Source organism: Oncorhynchus mykiss, chromosome 1 (genome assembly GCF_013265735.2).
Source record: "Oncorhynchus mykiss isolate Arlee chromosome 1, USDA_OmykA_1.1, whole genome shotgun sequence".
Classification (NCBI taxonomy): Eukaryota; Metazoa; Chordata; class Actinopteri; order Salmoniformes; family Salmonidae; genus Oncorhynchus; species Oncorhynchus mykiss.
The window spans coordinates 90,376,671-90,397,510 of NC_048565.1; the positions used below are offsets into that span (position 1 = coordinate 90,376,671).

General features: G+C 45.3%; 1 protein-coding gene across 4 annotated transcripts in view; it reads left to right on the forward strand.

The window, feature by feature from the left end:
- LOC110531531 (A disintegrin and metalloproteinase with thrombospondin motifs 3) overlaps positions 1 to 20,840 on the forward strand; it is a 125,475-nt gene that overhangs the window by 34,236 nt on the left and 70,399 nt on the right. For all 4 annotated transcript variants that reach the window (XM_036988538.1, XM_036988535.1, XM_036988526.1 and 1 more), the window contains exons 3-4: positions 9,373 to 9,529; positions 16,201 to 16,397. In XM_036988538.1, the coding sequence (XP_036844433.1) occupies positions 9,373 to 9,529; positions 16,201 to 16,397 (354 nt within the window). The remainder of the gene's footprint in view (positions 1 to 9,372; positions 9,530 to 16,200; positions 16,398 to 20,840) is intronic.

Sequence of the window (20,840 nt, forward strand, 5' to 3'; positions counted from 1 at the left end):
CTTCAACCCGGATCCTCTTTAAATATCGTCACGTTCTGACCTTAGTTCCTTTATTATGTCTTTGTGTTAGGTTGGTCAGGGCGTGAGTTGGGGTGGGTAGTCTATGTAGTATTTGTGTGTTTGGCCTGGTATGGTTCTCAATCAGAGGCAGGTGTCGTTTGTTGTCTCTGATTGAGAATCATACTTAGGTAGCCTGTTTTTCCCCGTTTTAGTGGTGGGTGATTGTTTTCTGTCTCTGTGTCTTCACCAGACAGAACTGTTTCGTTTTCATTCGTTCTACTTGTTATTTTGTTTTTTTTGTGTTCAGTGTTAATAAATATCAACACGGACACGTTCCACGCTGCATATTGGTCCGATCGTTCATACTCCTCGTCAGAGGAAGACGAATCTCGTTGCAAATATTCCATTTAAAAAGTTACTTTTTTTTATGTAACTCTTGCAGGTCAACCACATCTGCTGACAATTTCTTTAAGTGTTTAAGAACCTTGTGCTTTTTTTCCCCCCATCATGAAGCCCGTGCACATTCCATGTGATAAGTTGGATTTTATGGGTCTTGTATAAAATCCAAGTGTGTTCCGTCTATCATTGAAGAACCAGATAAAAACACTTTAGCAGACATGTCAAATGAGGGTGGTGGACATTCCACAGAGTGGGAGTCATAGTATGAATGCATAGTTATTATATCCATTACATATATAGAGTGTGTGAGCACTTTATTACACTTTCCTTAGACAGTTATTACACTTGTCAGGTTTTTTTTTTAACCGTAGAAACGTACTGTACACTGAGTGTATATTTCTTTCAGTGTGTCTATGTGATCCCTGTGGGAATTGAACCCACAACCTTGATGTTGACAGCACCACACTCAACTCTTACCAGTTGAGCCACGATGACAGGACCACCTAATCAGTTAAGCAGGGAAACGATCAGTGGTTGTTTTAAAGCTCCACCAGGTGAGCCCCATTAGAATCTGCAGGCCGAGCTGTTCCACCATCTGTGCCTCCTCTCTCAGCCTCATATTAGACTCAGTAGGCCAGGCTATTCCCCCATCTCCTCTCTCAGCCTCATATTAGACTCAGTAGGCCAGGCTATTCCCCCATCGCCTCTCTCAGCCTCCCATTAGACTCAGTAGGCCAGGCTATTCCCCCATCTCCTCTCTCAGCCTCATATTAGACTCAGTAGGCCAGGCTATTCCCCCATCTCCTCTCTCAGCCTCATATTAGACTCAGTAGGCCAGGCTATTCCCCCATCTCCTCTCTCAGCCTCATATTAGACTCAGTAGGCCAGGCTATTCCCCCATCTCCTCTCTCAGCCTCATATTAGACTCAGTAGGCCAGGCTATTCCCCCATCTCCTCTCTCAGCCTCATATTAGACTCAGTAGGCCAGGCTATTCCCCCATCTCCTCTCTCAGCCTCATATTAGACTCAGTAGGCCAGGCTATTCCCCCATCTCCTCTCCCAGTCTTCCATTAGACTCAGTAGGCCAGGCTATTCCCCCATCTCCTCTCTCAGCCTCATATTAGACTCAGTAGGCCAGGCTATTCCCCCATCGCCTCTCTCAGCCTCATATTAGACTCAGTAGGCCAGGCTATTCCCCCATCTCCTCTCCCAGTCTTCCATTAGACTCAGTATGCCAGGCTATTCCCCCATCTCCTCTCTCAGCCTCGATATGAGACTCAGTAGGCCAGGCTATTCCCCCATCGCCTCTCTCAGCCTCGATATGAGACTCAGTAGGCCAGGCTATTCCCCCATCTCCTCTCCCAACCTCCCATTAGTAGGCCAGGCTATTCCCCCATCGCCTCTCCCAGCCTCCCATTAGTAGGCCAGGCTATTCCCCCCATCTCCTCTCCCAGCCTCCCATTAGTAGGCCAGGCTATTCCCCCATCGCCTCTCCCAGCCTCCCATTAGTAGGCCAGGCTATTCCCCCATCTCCTCTCCCAGCCTCCCATTAGACTCAGTAGGCCAGGCTATTCCCCCATCTCCTCTCTCAGCCTCCCATTAGACTCAGTAGGCCAGGCTATTCCCCCATCTCCTCTCTCAGCCTCATATTAGACTCTGTAGGCCAGGCTATTCCCCCATCTCCTCTCCCAGCCTCCCATTAGACTCAGTAGTCCAGGCTATTCCCCCATCGCCACTCCCAGCCTCCCATTAGACTCAGTAGGCCAGGCTATTCCCCCATCTCCTCTCCCAGTCTCCCATTAGACTCTGTAGGCCAGGCTATTCCCCCATCTCCTCTCCCAGCCTCCCATTAGACTCAGTAGGCCAGGCTATTCCCCCATTGCCTCTCCCAGCCTCCCATTAGACTCAGTAGGCCAGGCTATTCCCCCATCTCCTCTCTCAGCCTCATATTAGACTCAGTAGGCCAGGCTATTCCCCCATCTCCTCTCTCAGCCTCATATTAGACTCAGTAGGCCAGGCTATTCCACCATCTCCTCTCTCAGCCTCATATTAGACTCAGTAGGCCAGGCTATTCCCCCATCTCCTCTCTCAGCCTCATATTAGACTCAGTAGGCCAGGCTATTCCCCCATCGCCTCTCCCAGCCTCCCATTAGACTCAGTAGGCCAGGCTATTCCCCCATCTCCTCTCCCAGCCTCCCATTAGACTCAGTAGGCCAGGCTATTCCCCCATCTCCTCTCCCAGCCTCCCATTAGACTCAGTAGGCCAGGCTATTCCCCCATCTCCTCTCTCAGCCTCCCATTAGACTCTGTAGTCCAGGCTATTCCCCCATCTCCTCTCTCAGCCTCCCATTAGACTCAGTAGGCCAGGCTATTCCCCCATCTCCTCTCTCAGCCTCCCATTAGACTCGGTAGTCCAGGCTATTCCCCCATCTCCTCTCTCAGCCTCCCAGATGTTTGGCTGCTGTAGCGTTCTAGAGTGGTGTAGCTAGACGTCCCCCCCCCCCCCCCCCCCCAGACAGCCCCAGTTCAGTTTCCGCCCACCAGCCAGCTGGCTGGTAAAAGAAAATACCACAGAGGAAGTATTCATACATTTCTTTGCCTGGCATTTCCTGGTTTTAAAGTGATGGATCCCTCCGTTCTTTCCTATAGGCTACACCACCTCCAGTGTGTTACTGGTACCTGTCCAACTTGTGACTTTGTTTTTCCTCACAGCGAGTTATGTATGAGAAGATGCTGAGGATTCTTTATGAAAGGGGTTATTTGGCTGCAAAACAGTTGTTCTCACTACCTGTGCATATTAAGTTGTGTATCATTTTGTCTGGGATCTGGAAATACATATCTCTCCCTGCCAAAATGCATATGTGTTTTTCTTCCGCTTTTTTACCAGTATAATGATGGCCTACTGTATTTTCTAAAGGAAAGGGTGTGGGTTCCTCAGAGAATGTTGGACATGAGACTCTAAAGCATCACATCCAACACAATGTACCGTGTCACACATTTCAACTAAGTTTACGGGTGTTGACACATTTCTGAAAGGAATCCACGACTGTTAATGACATAACCGAACAAATGTCTTCACCCATTTATACATGTGAGAGGAATTGTTAACTTCTCTCTGTCATGGGATTGCATCATCAAACTACTGGAGAACTGAAATGGTTAATTATAGTCTGGAGAGAGGAGAGGAGGAGGAGGAGAGAGGAGAGGGGGAGGAGAGGGGGAGGAGGAGGAGAGGGGGAGGAGCGAGGAGGAGGAAGAGAGAGGAAAGGAGGAGAGAGGAGGGAGAGGAGGAGGAGAGAGGAGGAGAGGATAGGAGGAGGAGGAGAGAAGATGGAGAGAGGGGAAAGGAGGAGGAGGAGGAGAGAAGAGAGGAGGAGGGGATGAGCGAGGAGGAGAGGATAGGAGGAGAGAAGAGGAGAGAAGAGGGAGAGAGGGGAAAGGAGGAGGAGGAGGAGAGAAGAGGAGAGGTGGATGAGGAGAGGAGAAGACAAGTGGAGAGAGGAGAGGGGTGGATGGGGGAGAGGAGGAAGGGAGGAGTGAGAAGAGCGAGGAGGAGAGAGGAAAGGAGGAGAGAGGAGGGAGAGAGGGGAATGGAGGAGGAGAGAGGAGGAGGAGAGAAGAGAGGAGAGGTGGATGGAGAGAGGAGAGGAAGAGAGGAGAAGACAAGTGGAGAGAGGAGAGGGGTGGATGGGGGAGAGGAGAAGAGGAAAGGAAGAGAGGGGAGGATTAGAGAGGAAAGGAGTGCTCTACAATCATGCAGAAATGACTGTGCCAGATGGCATGGCTCTGGAGTCTGGACTCATGAAATACTCTCAGAACCAGTACGGAAGACCCTGGGCTCTGCCATCTCTCTCTCTTTGCTTTGAATCAAACTCTTAGGGGTCATACAGAGTTGAGATGAGACACAGAGAGAGAGCTGGTCTTGTGTCCTTTGTACAGTTTAGAGGTCATTATGGACCTCTGCCTCTCCAGTGATTGGTTTAAAATGAGTTTACCTCACAGTAGCCCCACAATTGAAAATTTCCTTCTTATTTTTTTTTTTACTATTATTGTCGAAACTACTGAATAAAACCGTATGAATAGAGACGCTAGACTGAACAATCAGATATACAATTTCCTTGGAGAAGAACACACAGTCTAACGTTTTCCAATAGTTTTGAAAGTAACATTGTTGAATGTTGAAATAATTATCTCAATTATTTCGACCCATGTAATTTCCCCATTGATTCCTCCATACACTGTAGGCTAACTTCCTTTTGATAATTATAATCTCCTCTACAATTACAACTTGAAAGAAGAGGAGATTACTCAAGGATGGATATGGAAGAGAAGGGAAATACTTTTTTAAAAATAGCTTTTTAAGGTGAATTCAATAATTCACCTTTAAAAAATGACCAAAAGTATGTGGACACCTGCTCATCCAACATCTCATTCCAAAATCATGGACATTAATATGGAGTTGGTCCTCCCTTTGCTGCTATAACAGCCTCCAGTCTTTTGGGAAGGCTTTCCACTAGATATTGGATCATTACTGTGGGGCTTCCATTCAACCACAATGAGCATTAGTGAGGTTGGGCACAGATGTTGGGCGATTAGGCCTGGCTTGTAGTCAGAGTTCAAATTCATCCCGATGGTGTTCAATTGGGTTGAGGTCAGGGCTCTGTGCAGGCCAGTCAAGTTCTTCCACTCCAATCTCGACAAACCATTTCTGTATGGACCTCGCTTTGTGCACGGGGGCATTGTCATGCTGAAACAGGAAAGGGCCTTCCCCAAACTGTTGCCACAAAGTTGGAAGCACAGAATCATCTAGAATGTCATTGTATGCTGTACCGTTAAGATTTCCCTTCATTGGAACTAAGGGGCCCGAATCATGAAAAAAAGCCCCAGACCATTATTCCTCCTCAACCTAACTTTACAGTTGGCATTATGCATTCAGGCAGGTAGAGTTCTCCTGGCATCCGCAAAACCCAGATTCATCCTGTTGGACTGCCAGATGGTGAAGCGTGATTCATCACTCCAGAGAACGTGTTTCCACTTCTCCAGAGTCCAATGGCGGTGAGCTTTACACCACTCCAGCTGACTCTTGGCATTGCGAATGGTGATCTTAAGCTTGTGTATAGCTGCTCGGCCACGGAAACCCATTTCATGAAGCTACCGACAAAGTTTTTGTGCTGACGTTGCTTCCAGAGGCAGTTTGTACCTCGGTAGTGAGTGTTGCAACCGAGGACAGAATATGTTTAAGCGCTGTGCTCTTCAGCACTCGGTCACTTTCTGTGAGCTTGTGTGGCCTACCACTTTGCGGCTGAGCCGTTGTTGCTCCTAGACGTTTCCACTTCACAATAACAGCACTTACAGTTGACCGGGGCAGCTCTAGCAGGGCAGAAATGTAACAAACTGACTTGTTGGAAAGGTGGCATCCTATGATGGTGCCACGTTGAAAGTCACTGAGCTCTTCAGTAAGGCCATTCTACTGCCAATGTTCATCTATGTGTCCACATAGTTCACTTTAGGTGGGTTCCCACTCCCAGAGAAACTATACAGGGGTATAGAATACAGCCTGGTATTATACTGGGGTTATATTATACAGCCTGGTATTATACTGGGGTTATATTATACAGCCTGGTATTATACTGGGGTTATAGTATACAGCCTGGTATTATACTGGGGTTATAGTATACAGCCTGGTATTATACTGGGGTTATAGTATACAGCCTGGTATTATACTGGGGTTATAGTATACAGCCTGGTATTATACTGGGGTTATAGTACACAGCCTGGTATTATACTGGGGTTATAGTATACAGCCTGGTATTATACTGGGGTTATAGTATACAGCCTGGTATTATACTGGGGTTATAGTACACAGCCTGGTATTATACTGGGGTTATAGTACACAGCCTGGTATTATACTGGGATTATAGTATACAGCCTGGTATTATACTGGGGTTATAGTATACAGCCTGGTATTATACTGGGGTTATAGTATACAGCCTGGTATTATACTGGGGTTATAGTATACAGCCTGGTATTATACTGGGGTTATAGAATACAGCCTGGTATTATACTGGGGTTATATTATACATCCTGGTATTATACTGGGGTTATAGTATACAGCCTGGTATTATACTGGGGTTATATTATACAGCCTGGTATTATACTGGGGTTATAGTATACAGCCTGGTATTATACTGGGGTTATAGTATACAGCCTGGTATTATACTGGGGTTATAGTATACAGCCTGGTATTATACTGGGGTTATAGTATACAGCCTGGTATTATACTGGGGTTATAGTATACAGCCTGGTATTATACTGGGGTTATAGTACACAGCCTGGTATTATACTGGGGTTATAGTATACAGCCTGGTATTATACCGGGGTTATAGAATACAGCCTGGTATTATATTGGGGTTATAGTATACAGCCTGGTATTATACTGGGGTTATATTACACAGCCTTGTATTATACTGGGGTTATAGTACACAGCCTGGTATTATACTGGGGTTATAGTATACAGCCTGGTATTATACTGGGGTTATAGTATACAGCCTGGTATTATACTGGGGTTATAGTATACAGCCTGGTATTATACTGGGGTTATAGTACACAGCCTGGTATTATACTGGGGTTATAGTATACAGCCTGGTATTATACCGGGGTTATAGAATACAGCCTGGTATTATACTGGGGTTATAGTATACAGCCTGGTATTATACTGGGGTTATATTACACAGCCTGGTATTATACTGGGGTTATAGTACACAGCCTGGTATTATACTGGGGTTATAGTATACAGCCTGGTATTATACTGGGGTTATAGTATACATCCTGGTATTATACTGGGGTTATAGTATACAGCCTGGTATTATACCGGGGTTATAGAATACAGCCTGGTATTATACTGGGGTTATAGTATACAGCCTGGTATTATACTGGGGTTATATTACACAGCCTGGTATTATACTGGGGTTATAGTACACAGCCTGGTATTATACTGGGGTTATAGTATACAGCCTGGTATTATACTGGGGTTATAGTATACAGCCTGGTATTATACTGGGGTTATAGTATACAGCCTGGTATTATACTGGGGTTATAGTATACAGCCTGGTATTATACTGGGGTTATAGTATACAGCCTGGTATTATACTGGGGTTATATTATACAGCCTGGTATTATACTGGGGTTATAGTATACAGCCTGGTATTATACTGGGGTTATAGTATACAGCCTGGTATTATACTGGGGTTATAGTATACAGCCTGGTATTATACTGGGGTTATAGTATACAGCCTGGTATTATACTATAATTATTATACTATACCTGGTATTATACTGGGGGTATAGTATACATCCTGGTATTATACTGGGGTTATAGTATACAGCCTGGTATTATACTATAATTATTATACTATACCTGGTATTATACTGGGGGTATAGTATACATCCTGGTATTATACTGGGGTTATAGTATACAGCCTGGTATTATACTATAATTATTATACTATACCTGGTATTATACTGGGGGTATAGTATACAGCCTGGTATTATACTGGGGGTATAGTATACATCCTGGTATTATACTGGGGTTATAGTATACAGCCTGGTATTATACTATAATTATTATACTATGCCTGGTATTATACTGGGGGTATAGTATACAGCCTGGTATTATACTGGGGGTATAGTATACAGCCTGGTATTATACTGGGGGTATAGTATACAGCCTGGTATTATACTGGGGTTATAGTATACAGCCTGGTATTATACTGGGATTATAGTATACAGCCTGGTATTATACTGGGGTTATAGTATACAGCCTGGTATTATACTGGGGGTATAGTATACAGCCTGGTATTATACTGGGATTATAGTATACAGCCTGGTATTATACTGGGGTTATAGTATACAGCCTGGTATTATACTGGGGTTATAGTATACAGCCTGGTATTATACTGGGGTTATAGTATACAGCCTGGTATTATACTGGGGGTATAGAATACAGCCTGGTATTATACTGGGGTTATAGTATACAGCCTGGTATTATACTGGGGTTATAGTATACAGCCTGGTATTATACTGAGGAAGTTGTGTTTCCATACCTAGGACTGATACTAAGGGCTTGTGAAGGGCCAATCAACAACCTCTGAACACTGAGTGTAGTAATACGTAGGCCTGTGTAGTAATATAGAGGCCTGTGTACTAATGTAGAGGCCTGTGTACTAATGTAGAGGCCTGTGTACTAATGTGGAGGCCTGTGTACTAATGTAGAGGCCTGTGTACTAATGTAGAGGCCTGTGTACTAATGTAGAGGCCTGTGTACTAATGTAGAGGCCTGGGGTTATAGGTACTAAAGTGAATAGTGGTTGGGGAAAAAGTAAATAAACCTTAATAGAAAATATCTAAAGTAAAAGTCACCCAGTAAAATTCTATTTGAGTAATAGTCTAAAAGTATTTGGTTTAAAATATACTTAAGTATCAAACGTAAATGTAGTTGCTAAAATATACTTAAGTATGAAAAGTAAAAGTATAAATCATTTAAAATCATTTCAAATTAAGCAAACCAGATGGCATCATGTAACAAAATAAATAATAATAATCATTTTCAGGTAGCCAGGAGCACACTCCATCATTCAGACATCATTTACAAAATGAAGTGTGTGTGTCTAGTGAGTGCTCCGGATCAGAGGCAGTAGATCCCTACTGGGATGTTCTGTTAAGGGCATGACTTGGACCAGTTTCCTGTCCTGCTAAGCATTCTAAATGTAACCAGTACTTTTAAGTGTCAAGGAAAATGTATGGAGTAAAAAGTACATTATTTTCTTATTAAGGAATGTAGTAAAGTAAAAGTTGTCAACAATATAAATTGTAAAGTAAAGATACTCCCCAAAACTACTTAAGTAGTACTTTAAAGTATTTTTTTTACTTAAGTACTTTAAACCACATTATGTGAAGAGCTGTGTTTTTTTCCAGGCAGGCCTGATCCGGACTGATAACGGGGAGTTTTTCATCGAGCCTCTAGAGAAGGGTCAGCAGGATGTGGAGGTGAAAGGTCGTGTCCATGTGGTCTACAGGAGATCTGCCATCAAAAGTGAACCAGTCCAAACAAGGAAGGACCTCCACAATGAAGGTAAGGAAAGGGAACACCACCAGTGTAGTGGAAAGAGGAGGGGTGAGTGCACACAAGCACACACACACTCATGCACACACACACAGCAGACACACACACACACAGCAGACAGACTGTTCACTGCACCAGCTGTGAGGAATGCTCGGCCCCTATGAAAGCACTGGGGGAAAGTCTGTCTCTCTGCTCTACAGTTAAAATGGACCTGACTGCTCTATGAATTCCCTCCTGTCCGTGAACAATAGCTTGAGCATCTGGCGGTAGGCTGTCCGACTGTTATAGGTGCCGTAGATATTCTCTCCAGTGTCTGGGACTGTAAAGGTGATGTACAGTCATACACACTAAAACAATGAGGGTTCCTCAAGGGTTCTTCGGGAAAAGTGATGGTTCTATGTGGAACCATAATGCCTCAAATAGCCCTTTGAGCTCTTTAATGGTTCTTCACAGTTCAGAACTAGGGTTCTTTACAGTTCAGAACTAGGGTTCTTTACAGTTCAGAACTAGGGTTCTTTACGGTTCAGAACTAGGGTTCTTTACAGTTCAGAACTAGGGTTCTTTACAGTTCAGAACTAGGGTTCTTTACAGTTCAGAACTAGGGTTCTTTACAGTTCAGAACTAGGGTTCTTTACAGTTCAGAACTAGGGTTCTTTACAGTTCAGAACTAGGGTTCTTTACAGTTCAGAACTAGGGTTCTTTACGGTTCAGAACTAGGGTTCTTTACAGTTCAGAACTAGGGTTCTTTACAGTTCAGAACTAGGGTTCTTTACAGTTCAGAACTAGGGTTCTTTACAGTTCAGAACTAGGGTTCTTTACAGTTCAGAAAATGGTTCTTTCTTCTTTTAGTGATAATTAAAATGTAGGGGAAGCAGCTCATTAGAATTTTTGGGGGCGTGGTTTACGCACAGCTCTTTTTGTGCAATTGTGAGTTAGTGTCATGTCAGTTTATCTGATGTGTTGTGTTGTGTTATGCCATTACATATTAGATATGACAATGGCCAGTGATGGTGTCCTGTGAAAGACTCATGTTATGGCCTTGTGTTAGTTGAGAACAGCTGACTAAATCAGTCAGTGGGTCTTAATTCTCTCCTCAGGGACCCCAGCTGTTCCAGAGGAAGCTCACTTGTTTCAACTTGTCAATAATAACACCTAGGGAATTTTAACAATATAACATGTCTGACCAGAATAAAACCCTGTATGGTTTTCAATAGGATCTACAAAGAACCTTTAAGATTAAAGAAGGTTCTTTATAGAACCATTCTCCATAAAGGTTCTATAAAGGACCCTAATATTAGCCAGCTAAAATCTGGACATCTCCCCTCAAGCTTAGCTAGCTAGCTAACGTTATACTGCAGCTAAAGTCAATCTGAAGGTCTCCCCTCAAGCTTAGCTAGCTAGCTAACGTTATACTGCAGCTAAAGTCAATCTGAAGGTCTCCCCTCAAGCTTAGCTAGCTAGCTAACGTTATACTGCAGCTAAAGTCAATCTGAAGGTCTCCCCTCAAGCTTAGCTAGCTAGCTAACGTTATACTGCAGCTAAAGTCAATCTGAAGGTCTCCCCTCAAGCTTAGCTAGCTAGCTAACGTTATACTGCAGCTAAAGTCAATCTGAAGGTCTCCCCTCAAGCTTAGCTAGCTAGCTAACGTTATACTGCAGCTAAAGTCAATCTGGCGACATCAAAATGATGACAAAAGGTTTTCCTACTAATTATTCGTGTTTATAAATGTCATTTTTGTTTTCAAGCCTCAGTAATGCACTTTCAGATCAATCCTTCATCAGCGCCCGATGAGGATGCATTGAGTAGAATGCTCAGTCGGGCGTCAGTCCTAAAACGAACGTTCAAAACAATATTGTGACGCAACGTGCAACCCGTGAATATAGAACCTGAGGAAAGGGTTCTTCATGTCACCATACAGGTTCCATTTAGAACCTCATGAGCATGGTTCTTTATAGAACCTTTAAAAAAGGGTTCTACAGAGCACCAAAAGGGATCTGCTATGGTTATAAGCCAAATAACTCCTATCTGATACTAGAATGGAAGTTACAAATGTAACTATGGTAGTATGAATACCATTCAGACCATCAGTACGGTGTGAGGTATGGATTATATCCCATGCGCTCCCCGCGGGTCCAGTAACAATAACAACAAAGTCACCCCGGTGACGTGACAGCGTGTGGAGAACGTTTCCCCCGCGGTTCATATCAAACCGCCCTGTCTCAGAGAAACTTCTCGCCAACGTATTCAGAGTGACGGGTTACCACTGACGGTCTTACAGCAGTCAGGCTGTAATGATGTGGTTCTGAAAGTACTGGAATGTATAGGCAGCTGGCTGGGCCATTTACAACCATGATGTGGTTCTAAAAGTACTGGAATGTATAGGCAGCTGGCTGGGCCATTTACAGTGCCTTGCGAAAGTATTCGGCCCCCTTGAACTTTGCGACCTTTTGCCACATTTCAGGCTTCAAACATAAAGATATAAAACTGTATTTTTTTGTGAAGAATCAACAACAAGAGGGACACAATCATGAAGTGGAATGACATTTATTGGATATTTCAAACTTTTTTAACAAGTCAAAAACTGAAATATTGGGCGTGCAAAATTATTCAGCCCCTTTACTTTCAGTGCAGCAAACTCTCTCCAGAAGTTCAGTGAGGATCTCTGAATGATCCAATGTTGACCTAAATGACTAATGATGATAAATACAATCCACCTGTGTGTAATCAAGTCTCCGTATAAATGCACCTGCACTGTGATAATCTCAGAGGTCCGTTAAAAGCGCAGAGAGCATCATGAAGAACAAGGAACACACCAGGCAGGTCCGAGATACTGTTGTGAAGAAGTTTAAAGCCGGATTTGGATACAAAAAGATTTCCCAAGCTTTAAACATCCAAAGGAGCACTGTGCAAGCGATAATATTGAAATGGAAGGAGTATCAGACCACTGCAAATCTACCAAGACCTGGCCGTCCCTCTAAACTTTCAGCTCATACAAGGAGAAGACTGATCAGATATGCAGCCAAGAGGCCCATGATCACTCTGGATGAACTGCAGAGATCTACAGCTGAGGTGGGAGACTCAGTCCATAGGACAACAATCAGTCGTATATTGCACAAATCTGGCCTTTATGGAAGAGTGGCAAGAAGAAAGCCATTTCTTAAAGATATCCATAAAAAGTGTTGTTTAAAGTTTGCCACAAGCCACCTGGGAGACACACCAAACATGTGGAAGAAGGTGCTCTGGTCAGATGAAACCAAAATTGAACTTTTTGGCAACAATGCAAAACGTTATGTTTGGCGTAAAAGCAACACAGCTGAACACACCATCCCCACTGTCAAACATGGTGGTGGCAGCATCATGGTTTGGGCCTGCTTTTCTTCAGCAGGGACAGGGAAGATGGTTAAAATTGATGGGAAGATGGATGGAGCCAAATACAGGACCATTCTGGAAGAAAACCTGATGGAGTCTGCAAAAGACCTGAGACTGGGACGGAGATTTGTCTTCCAACAAGACAATGATCCAAAACATAAAGCAAAATCTACAATGGAATGGTTCAAAAATAAACATATCCAGGTGTTAGAATGGCCAAGTCAAAGTCCAGACCTGAATCCAATCGAGAATCTGTGGAAAGAACTGAAAACTGCTGTTCACAAATGCTCTCCATCCAACCTCACTGAGCTCGAGTTGTTTTGCAAGGAGGAATGGGAAAAAATGTCAGTCTCTCGATGAGCAAAACTGATAGAGACATACCCCAAGCGACTTACAGCTGTAATCGCAGCAAAAGGTGGCGCTACAAAGTATTAACTTAAGGGCGCTGAATAATTTTGCACGCCCAATTTTTCAGTTTTTGATTTGTTAAAAAAGTTTGAAATATCCAATAAATGTCGTTCTACTTCATGATTGTGTCCCACTTGTTGTTGATTCTTCACAAAAAAATACAGTTTTATATCTTTATGTTTGAAGCCTGAAATGTGGCAAAAGATCGCAAAGTTCAAGGGGGCCGAATACTTTCGCAAGGCACTGTACAATCATACTTCCTATTTGTCAAGTTTAGCCACTTCTCTCAGTTTGTCACATTGTCACTGACAGCAATGCAAAACTTCTCTCAGTTTGTCCTGATATTATCTCAATCATGTCCAATGGACACCTGCTATCTCCAACCTCACATGTGGTTGCTTGGACCTTAGACACATAGAGAGCCCTTGTATTGCTATAGAGTAGAGTAGAGGACGATTGGACCTAAGACACATAGAGAGCCCTTGTATTTCTATAGAGTAGAGTAGAGTAGAGGACGATTGGACCTTAGACACATAGAGAGCCCTTGTATTTCTATAGAGTAGAGTAGTGGATGATTGGACCTTAGACACATAGAGAGCCCTTGTATTTCTATAGAGTAGAGGATGATTGGACCTTAGACACATAGAGAGCCCTTGTATTTCTATTGAGTAGAGTAGAGGATGATTGAACCTTAGACACATAGAGAGCCCTTGTATTTCTATTGAGTAGAGGATGATTGGACCTTAGACACATAGAGAGCCCTTGTATTTCTATTGAGTAGAGTAGAGGATGATTGAACCTTAGACACATAGAGAGCCCTTGTATTTCTATTGAGTAGAGGATGATTGGACCTTAGACACATAGAGAGCCCTTGTATTTCTATAGAGTAGAGGATGATTGGACCTTAGACACATAGAGAGCCCTTGTATTTCTATAGAGTAGAGGATGATTGAACCTTAGACACATAGAGAGCCCTTGTATTTCCAGCCACTGAGACGAACCTTCCTCTGTGGCAGCCTATTATTTGTCCGACAGATTCCAAGTATTCGTTCTAACGACACAGTAGTATTTTCTCTTCTCTATGCTGTGCTGTTTCTCACCTAGGAACATTTATACGATTCACCTTCCTGGAACTGTCTGCATAAGGAAGCAGGCTAGAGCAAGAGCTGAAAGTCCTCGATTTGGAATAGTATTGAGCCCAGGCTGGATGCCCGTCTGGTCTAGTGTGTGGGTCTCAGACAGCATAGTGAGGTGGCAGAGATTCCTTGCCGTCATGGTGGAATGTGATAATTCCCAGCTGCCCATAGCCACACTCTATGTTTTATAACACCAGGCTGTTTCTACATGGTAATAACACATTTTATCCAGACACATTCCTGTTGCTGTTGACAACAATAATGTTCAATAAGGAAATTAAAAACATTATTTTGTTTTGCTATTGTACTTAACTGTTATTTCGGATGGTTTCCGTTCTTTCCATTGTTGACTTTACAGGTAACTGTTGCATTTCGCCGAGTCATTTTCCAGGGACACATGCAGCTTAAAAATAAAATAACTAAAATGCCAAATCATATCCTACTGAGAATGCACAGTCACCTGTTTCTTTAAGTTGTATATTATAGAAGATGATGTCTCTGACGTACGGGACATCAACATTATATTCCAGATATGGACCATACAGAGGTTTCTGTCATCATATATAGTGTACATAGGGGGTTGAGCAGGAAGAGGATGTTGAGGGGGTTGAGCAGGAAGAGGATGTTGAGGGGGTTGAGCAGGAAGAGGATGTTGAGGGGGTTGAGCAGGAAGAGGATGTTGAGGGGGTTGAGCAGGAAGAGGATGTTGAGGGGGTTGAGCAGGAAGAGGATGTTGAGGGAGTTGAGCAGGAAGAGGATATTAAGGGGGTTGAGCAGGAAGAGGATGTTGAGGGGATTGAGCAGGAAGAGGATGTTGAGCAGGAAGAGGATGTTGAGGGGGTTGAGCAGGAAGAGGATGTTGAGGGGGTTGAGCAGGAAGAGGATGTTGAGGGGGTTGAGCAGGAAGAGGATGTTGGCTTGTCATGCTGTTGTTGATGTATGATTGGAGATAGTGTTCAGGTGATGGGATCAAGGGGTCGTTGTATTGTACAGGTCTCAGATCAGCCTTGTACAGTATCTCCTGTTCATGTCTGGACTGTCTGCATCATTGTACAGGTCTCAGTTCAGCCTTGCACAGTCTCTCCTGTTCATGTCTGGACTGTCTGCATCATTGTACAGGTCTCAGATCAGCCTTGTACAGTCTCTCCTGTTCATGTCTGGACTGTCTGCATCATTGAGACGACACGAGACAATTCCAAAGCTTGGTTGTGTCCCATATTTCTCCCCATTTCCTATTTAAGTGCACTACTTTTGACCAACGCTTGAGCAGCAAACTCGTAGGTTATGTCCCCGATGGCACCGTTTTCCATTTTTAATGTTTTGAAGCACCTACGAGGAGTGCACTAAATAGGGAATTGGGAGCCATCGGAGAGGAGGCCATACTACCTCCTCATCCTCATGTAAACATGCTGCTGTAGGCTAAATGTTGCTATGTTACTTGTTGTAATTCCTCATGTAAACATGCTGCTGTAGGCTAAATGTTGCTATGTTACTTGTTGTAATTCCTCATGTAAACATGCTTGCTGTAGGCTAAATGTTGCTATGTTACTTGTTGTAATTCCTCATGTAAACATGCTGCTTGCTGTAAGCTAAATGTTGCTATGTTACTTGTTGTAATTCCTCATGTAAACATGCTGCTTGCTGTAGGCTAAATGTTGCTATGTTACTTGAACATGCTGTTCATGTTTACATGAATATGCTAAATGTGCTAAATGTATGCTAAATGTTCCTTGTTGTAATTCCTCATGTCTCTTCTCCTCCACACAGTGACAGACTTTGGGATTGCTGACCTCCCCGGTGCTCTGGACCTCTTGGAGCTCAAGCTGACAGAGTCTGAGCGCAAACGGCGGCACGCCAAGAAGGACGACTACAACATCGAGGTGCTGCTGGCTGTGGACGACTCTGTGGTGCGCTTCCATGGCAAGGAGCACGTACAGAACTATGTCCTCACACTCATCAACATAGTAAGTCCATGTTTTACTCTTTATGCCACACACATAAATACTTTGTGAATGCTATTGGCGATTCCACGCCAGTGTAGGCCGAAAATAGTTTCTGTATGTCAGATTGTTCTGGCAATGCTCACGTAGTAACTTCATTGGGAGGAAGGATGTTTGACCTGATTTTTCTATTTGTATCACCAACAGTTTTGGGGAAAATCATGATGAAAGTGGTCAGTTTAGGCCCTTTTTAAACCCTATGGCTGCGTTTACACAGGCAGCCCAATTCTGATATTTCTTTCTTCATTAATTGGTATTTTGATCAATCACATCAGATCTTTTCATCACATCAGATCTTTTCATCACATCAGATCTTTTTTTCAGAGCTAAACTGATTGGTCAAAAGATCAAATAGTGAAGAAATTATCAGATTTGGGGCTGCCTGTGTAAACGCTGCCAGAGGTCTGTGAACCGTACATGATACAGACACCATCTTAGCGTCGTTATACTCCTTATATTGTTCTCTCAAATATGGAATATGTTTAGATTTTGAAATACAATTATTTTTCACTCTAATTCCATCAACATTTAAAATACTTATATTAATATCTCAAAAGTACCTTTTTTATGTAAGGTTTCGTCCTAGTAACCAACATGGCAGCATGTTGGGGCGTCAGGGTAGCCTAGTGGTTAGAGCGTGTGACTAGTAACCGGAAGGTTGTGAGTTCAAACCCCCGAGCTGACAAGGTCGTTCTGCCCCTGAACAGGCAGTTAACCCACTGTTCCTAGGCCGTCATTGAAAATAAGAATTTGTTCTTAACTGACTTGCCTGGTTAAATAAAGGTAAAATGGCAGAAGGCGTGCTTGCAGAGGGCTATGGTTTACATAGCTAGTTAGCTAGTCAACTGATGCCTAAAGTTGACTGCAGTGTGTCAACAAATATAATTAGAGGTTTCCCCTATTCATCTATTCTAAGGCAAATGTACTTATAGGTTTCTGCTTTCATCTGTGTCTGGTGTTTGCTAGAGAAGTTGCTGGCTAGCTAGGTCTTTAGCCAGCGTGGAACAAAAGCAAGGGGAAGGGTTGTCCCAAAAAAAATAACAACACAGTTGTCATGTCATTACGCCGAGAGACATTTCAAACAGGAGATTCATACAAACTTCTTGACATCATTGATAGTCATGAATTATGAACATTGTCTGAGAGATAATATACACTGAGTATTCCAAACATTAGGAACACCTTCCTAATACTGAGTTGGAAAAACCCCACTAGTGTTGCAGCTCAAACCTGTGCGCCTGGCACCTACTACCATACCCCATTCAAAGACACTTCAATCTTTTGTCTGGCCCATTCACCCTCTGAATGGCACACATACACATTCAATGTCTCAAATGTCTCAAGGCTTCAAGACAATTATTTAACCCGTCTCCTCCCCTTCATCTACACTGAAGTAACAGCAATAAGGGATCATCTCCGTGCCTACTCAATCTGTCCTTTCAGACTTCTAGGTCCCCGCCCACTCAGCCTGCTAGGTCCCCGCCCACTCAGCCTGCTAGGTCCCCGCCCACTCAGCCTGATAGGTCCCCGCCCACTCAGTCAACTATCTCCGTGCCTACTCAATCTGTCCTTTCAGACTTCTAGGTCCCCGCCCACTCAGCCTGCTAGGTCCCCGCCCACTCAGTCAACTATCTCCGTGCCTACTCAATCTGTCCTTTCAGCCTGCTAGGTCCCCGCCCACTCAGCCTACTAGGTCCCCGCCCACTCAGCCTACTAGGTCCCCGCCCACTCACCCTACTAGGTCCCCGCCCACTCACCCTACTAGGTCCCCGCCCACTCACCCTACTAGGTCCCCGCCCACTCAGCCTGCTAGGTCCCCGCCCACTCAGCCTACTAGGTCCCCGCCCACTCACCCTACTAGGTCCCCGCACTCAGCCTGCTAGGTCCCCGCCCACTCGGCCTGCTAGGTCCCCGCCCACTCAGTCAACTATCTCCGTGCCTACTCAATCTGTCCTTTCAGACTTCTAGGTCCCCGCCCACTCAGCCTGCTAGGTCCCCGCCCACTCAGTCAACTATCTCCGTGCCTACTCAATCTGTCCTTTCAGACTTCTAGGTCCCCGCCCACTCAGCCTACTAGGTCCCCGCCCACTCAGCCTACTAGGTCCCCGCCCACTCACCCTACTAGGTCCCCGCCCACTCACCCTACTAGGTCCCCGCCCACTCACCCTACTAGGTCCCCGCCCACTCAGCCTGCTAGGTCCCCGCCCACTCAGCCTACTAGGTCCCCGCCCACTCACCCTACTAGGTCCCCGCCCACTCAGCCTGCTAGGTCCCCGCCCACTCGGCCTGCTAGGTCCCCGCCCACTCAGTCAACTATCTCCGTGCCTACTCAATCTGTCCTTTCAGACTTCTAGGTCCCCGCCCACTCAGCCTGCTAGGTCCCCGCCCACTCAGTCAACTATCTCCGTGCCTACTCAATCTGTCCTTTCAGACTTCTAGGTCCCCGCCCACTCAGCCTGCTAGGTCCCCGCCCACTCAGTCAACTATCTCCGTGCCTACTCAATCTGTCCTTTCAGACTTCTAGGTCCCCGCCCACTCAGCCTGCTAGGTCCCCGCCCACTCAGTCAACTATCTCCGTGCCGACTCAATCTGTCCTTTCAGACTTCTAGGTCCCTGCCCACTCAGCCTACTAGGTCCCCGCCCACTCAGCCTGCTAGGTCCCCGACCCACTCAGCCTGCTAGGTCCCCGCCCACTCAGCCTGCTAGGTCCCCACCCACTCAGCCTGCTAGGTCCCCGCCCACTCAGCCTGCTAGGTCCCCGACCCACTCAGCCTGCTAGGTCCCCGCCCACTCAGCCTGCTAGGTCCCCACCCACTCAGCCTGCTAGGTCCCCGCCCACTCAGTCAACTATCTCCGTGCCTACTCAATCTGTCCTTTCAGACTTCTAGGTCCCCGCCCACTCAGCCTGCTAGGTCCCCGCCCACTCAGTCAACTATCTCCGTGCCGACTCAATCTGTCCTTTCAGACCTCTAGGTCCCCGCCCACTCAGCCTGCTAGATCCCCGCCCACTCAGTCAACTATCTCCGTGCCTACTCAATCTGACCTTTCAGACTTCTAGGTCCCCGCCCACTCAGACTGCTAGGTCCCCGCCCACTTAGACTTCTAGGTTCCCGCCCACTCAGCCTGCTAGGTCCCCGCCCACTCAGTCAACTATCTCCGTGCCTACTCAATCTGCCCTTTCAGACTTCTAGGTCCCCGCCCACTCAGCCTGATAGGTCCCCGCCCACTCAGTCAACTATCTCCGTGCCTACTCAATCTGCCCTTTCAGACTTCTAGGTCCCCGCCCACTCAGTCTGCTAGGTCCCCGCCCACTCAGCCTGCTAGGTCCCCGCCCACTCACCCTGCTAGGTCCCCGCCCACTCACCCTACTAGGTCTCCGCCCACTCAGTCAACTATCTCCGTTCTGACTCAATCTGTCCTTTCAGACTTCCTAACTTCACATGTTGAAATGTTTTATTGGTGAAACATATTGTGGGTGATGTTTTTGTCACTCAAAAGGCACTTTTCCATGGGAATCAGAAGGAGTGTTCGGGACCTTTAAATCTTTCCTAACTGTTTGTCCCCTATGCACTGTTTAGCTGTGTGTGAGTGCTTTAACTTTCCTGTGAACAGCTTACTGTACTATTCACCATTCAGACCAGGGTTGGGGGGGTCAATTCCATTTAAATTCACTTATGTAAACTGAAATTCCAAAAAGCTATTGGAATGTAATTGACCAAACCAGTTGACCTTTGCCTGCAGTACAAGATGACTATTTGTGGAAGTTGGAAAACTGTGCTCTCTCGCTGGCCAGACTGATCTCCTCCCCCCAGTGTATTTAGACATGATAGAGTAGTAACAGCTTTGTTGCTGACTCGCTGGCCAGACTGACCCCCCCTAGTGTGTATAGATTCCCCCTCAGGGCCTAGTTGTTACTGTACTAGTCTCCTCCTCTCACATAGTGGACGTTGAAACATTACGTATCCCTCGCGCCTCTCTCTCTCTCTCTCTCTCTGAATGTTGATGGATTACTAATGAAAGAGAAAAACCTCTCAGTTTGTTCATTACAGTCTCAGGCAGCTCCTACCACCTTAATCTGATTCCACAACCCTAATCCACCAAGTCAGATTTTCACAGGGTGCTGGTTTCACTCTGTAACAGTTACCATTTGGGCCCAGCAGGGTGGTCTGATTAGCTGCACTAGACCTGTCACTGTTCTTAAATGGCACCCTATTCCCTAGGACTGCTTGTTAAACGTTGTGCACTATAGGTTAGGTTTCCATTTGGGAGGCAGCCACTGTGAGTTGACTGGGAGTGGAGAGGGCGGGGGTGGGGGGGAGGGCTGTGGCGGGATGGGGTTGGCTGGTGCTGGACTTCTGCTTTGCATGGCAGCCAATCAGAACATCCACATCCACCCGACTAGAGGAT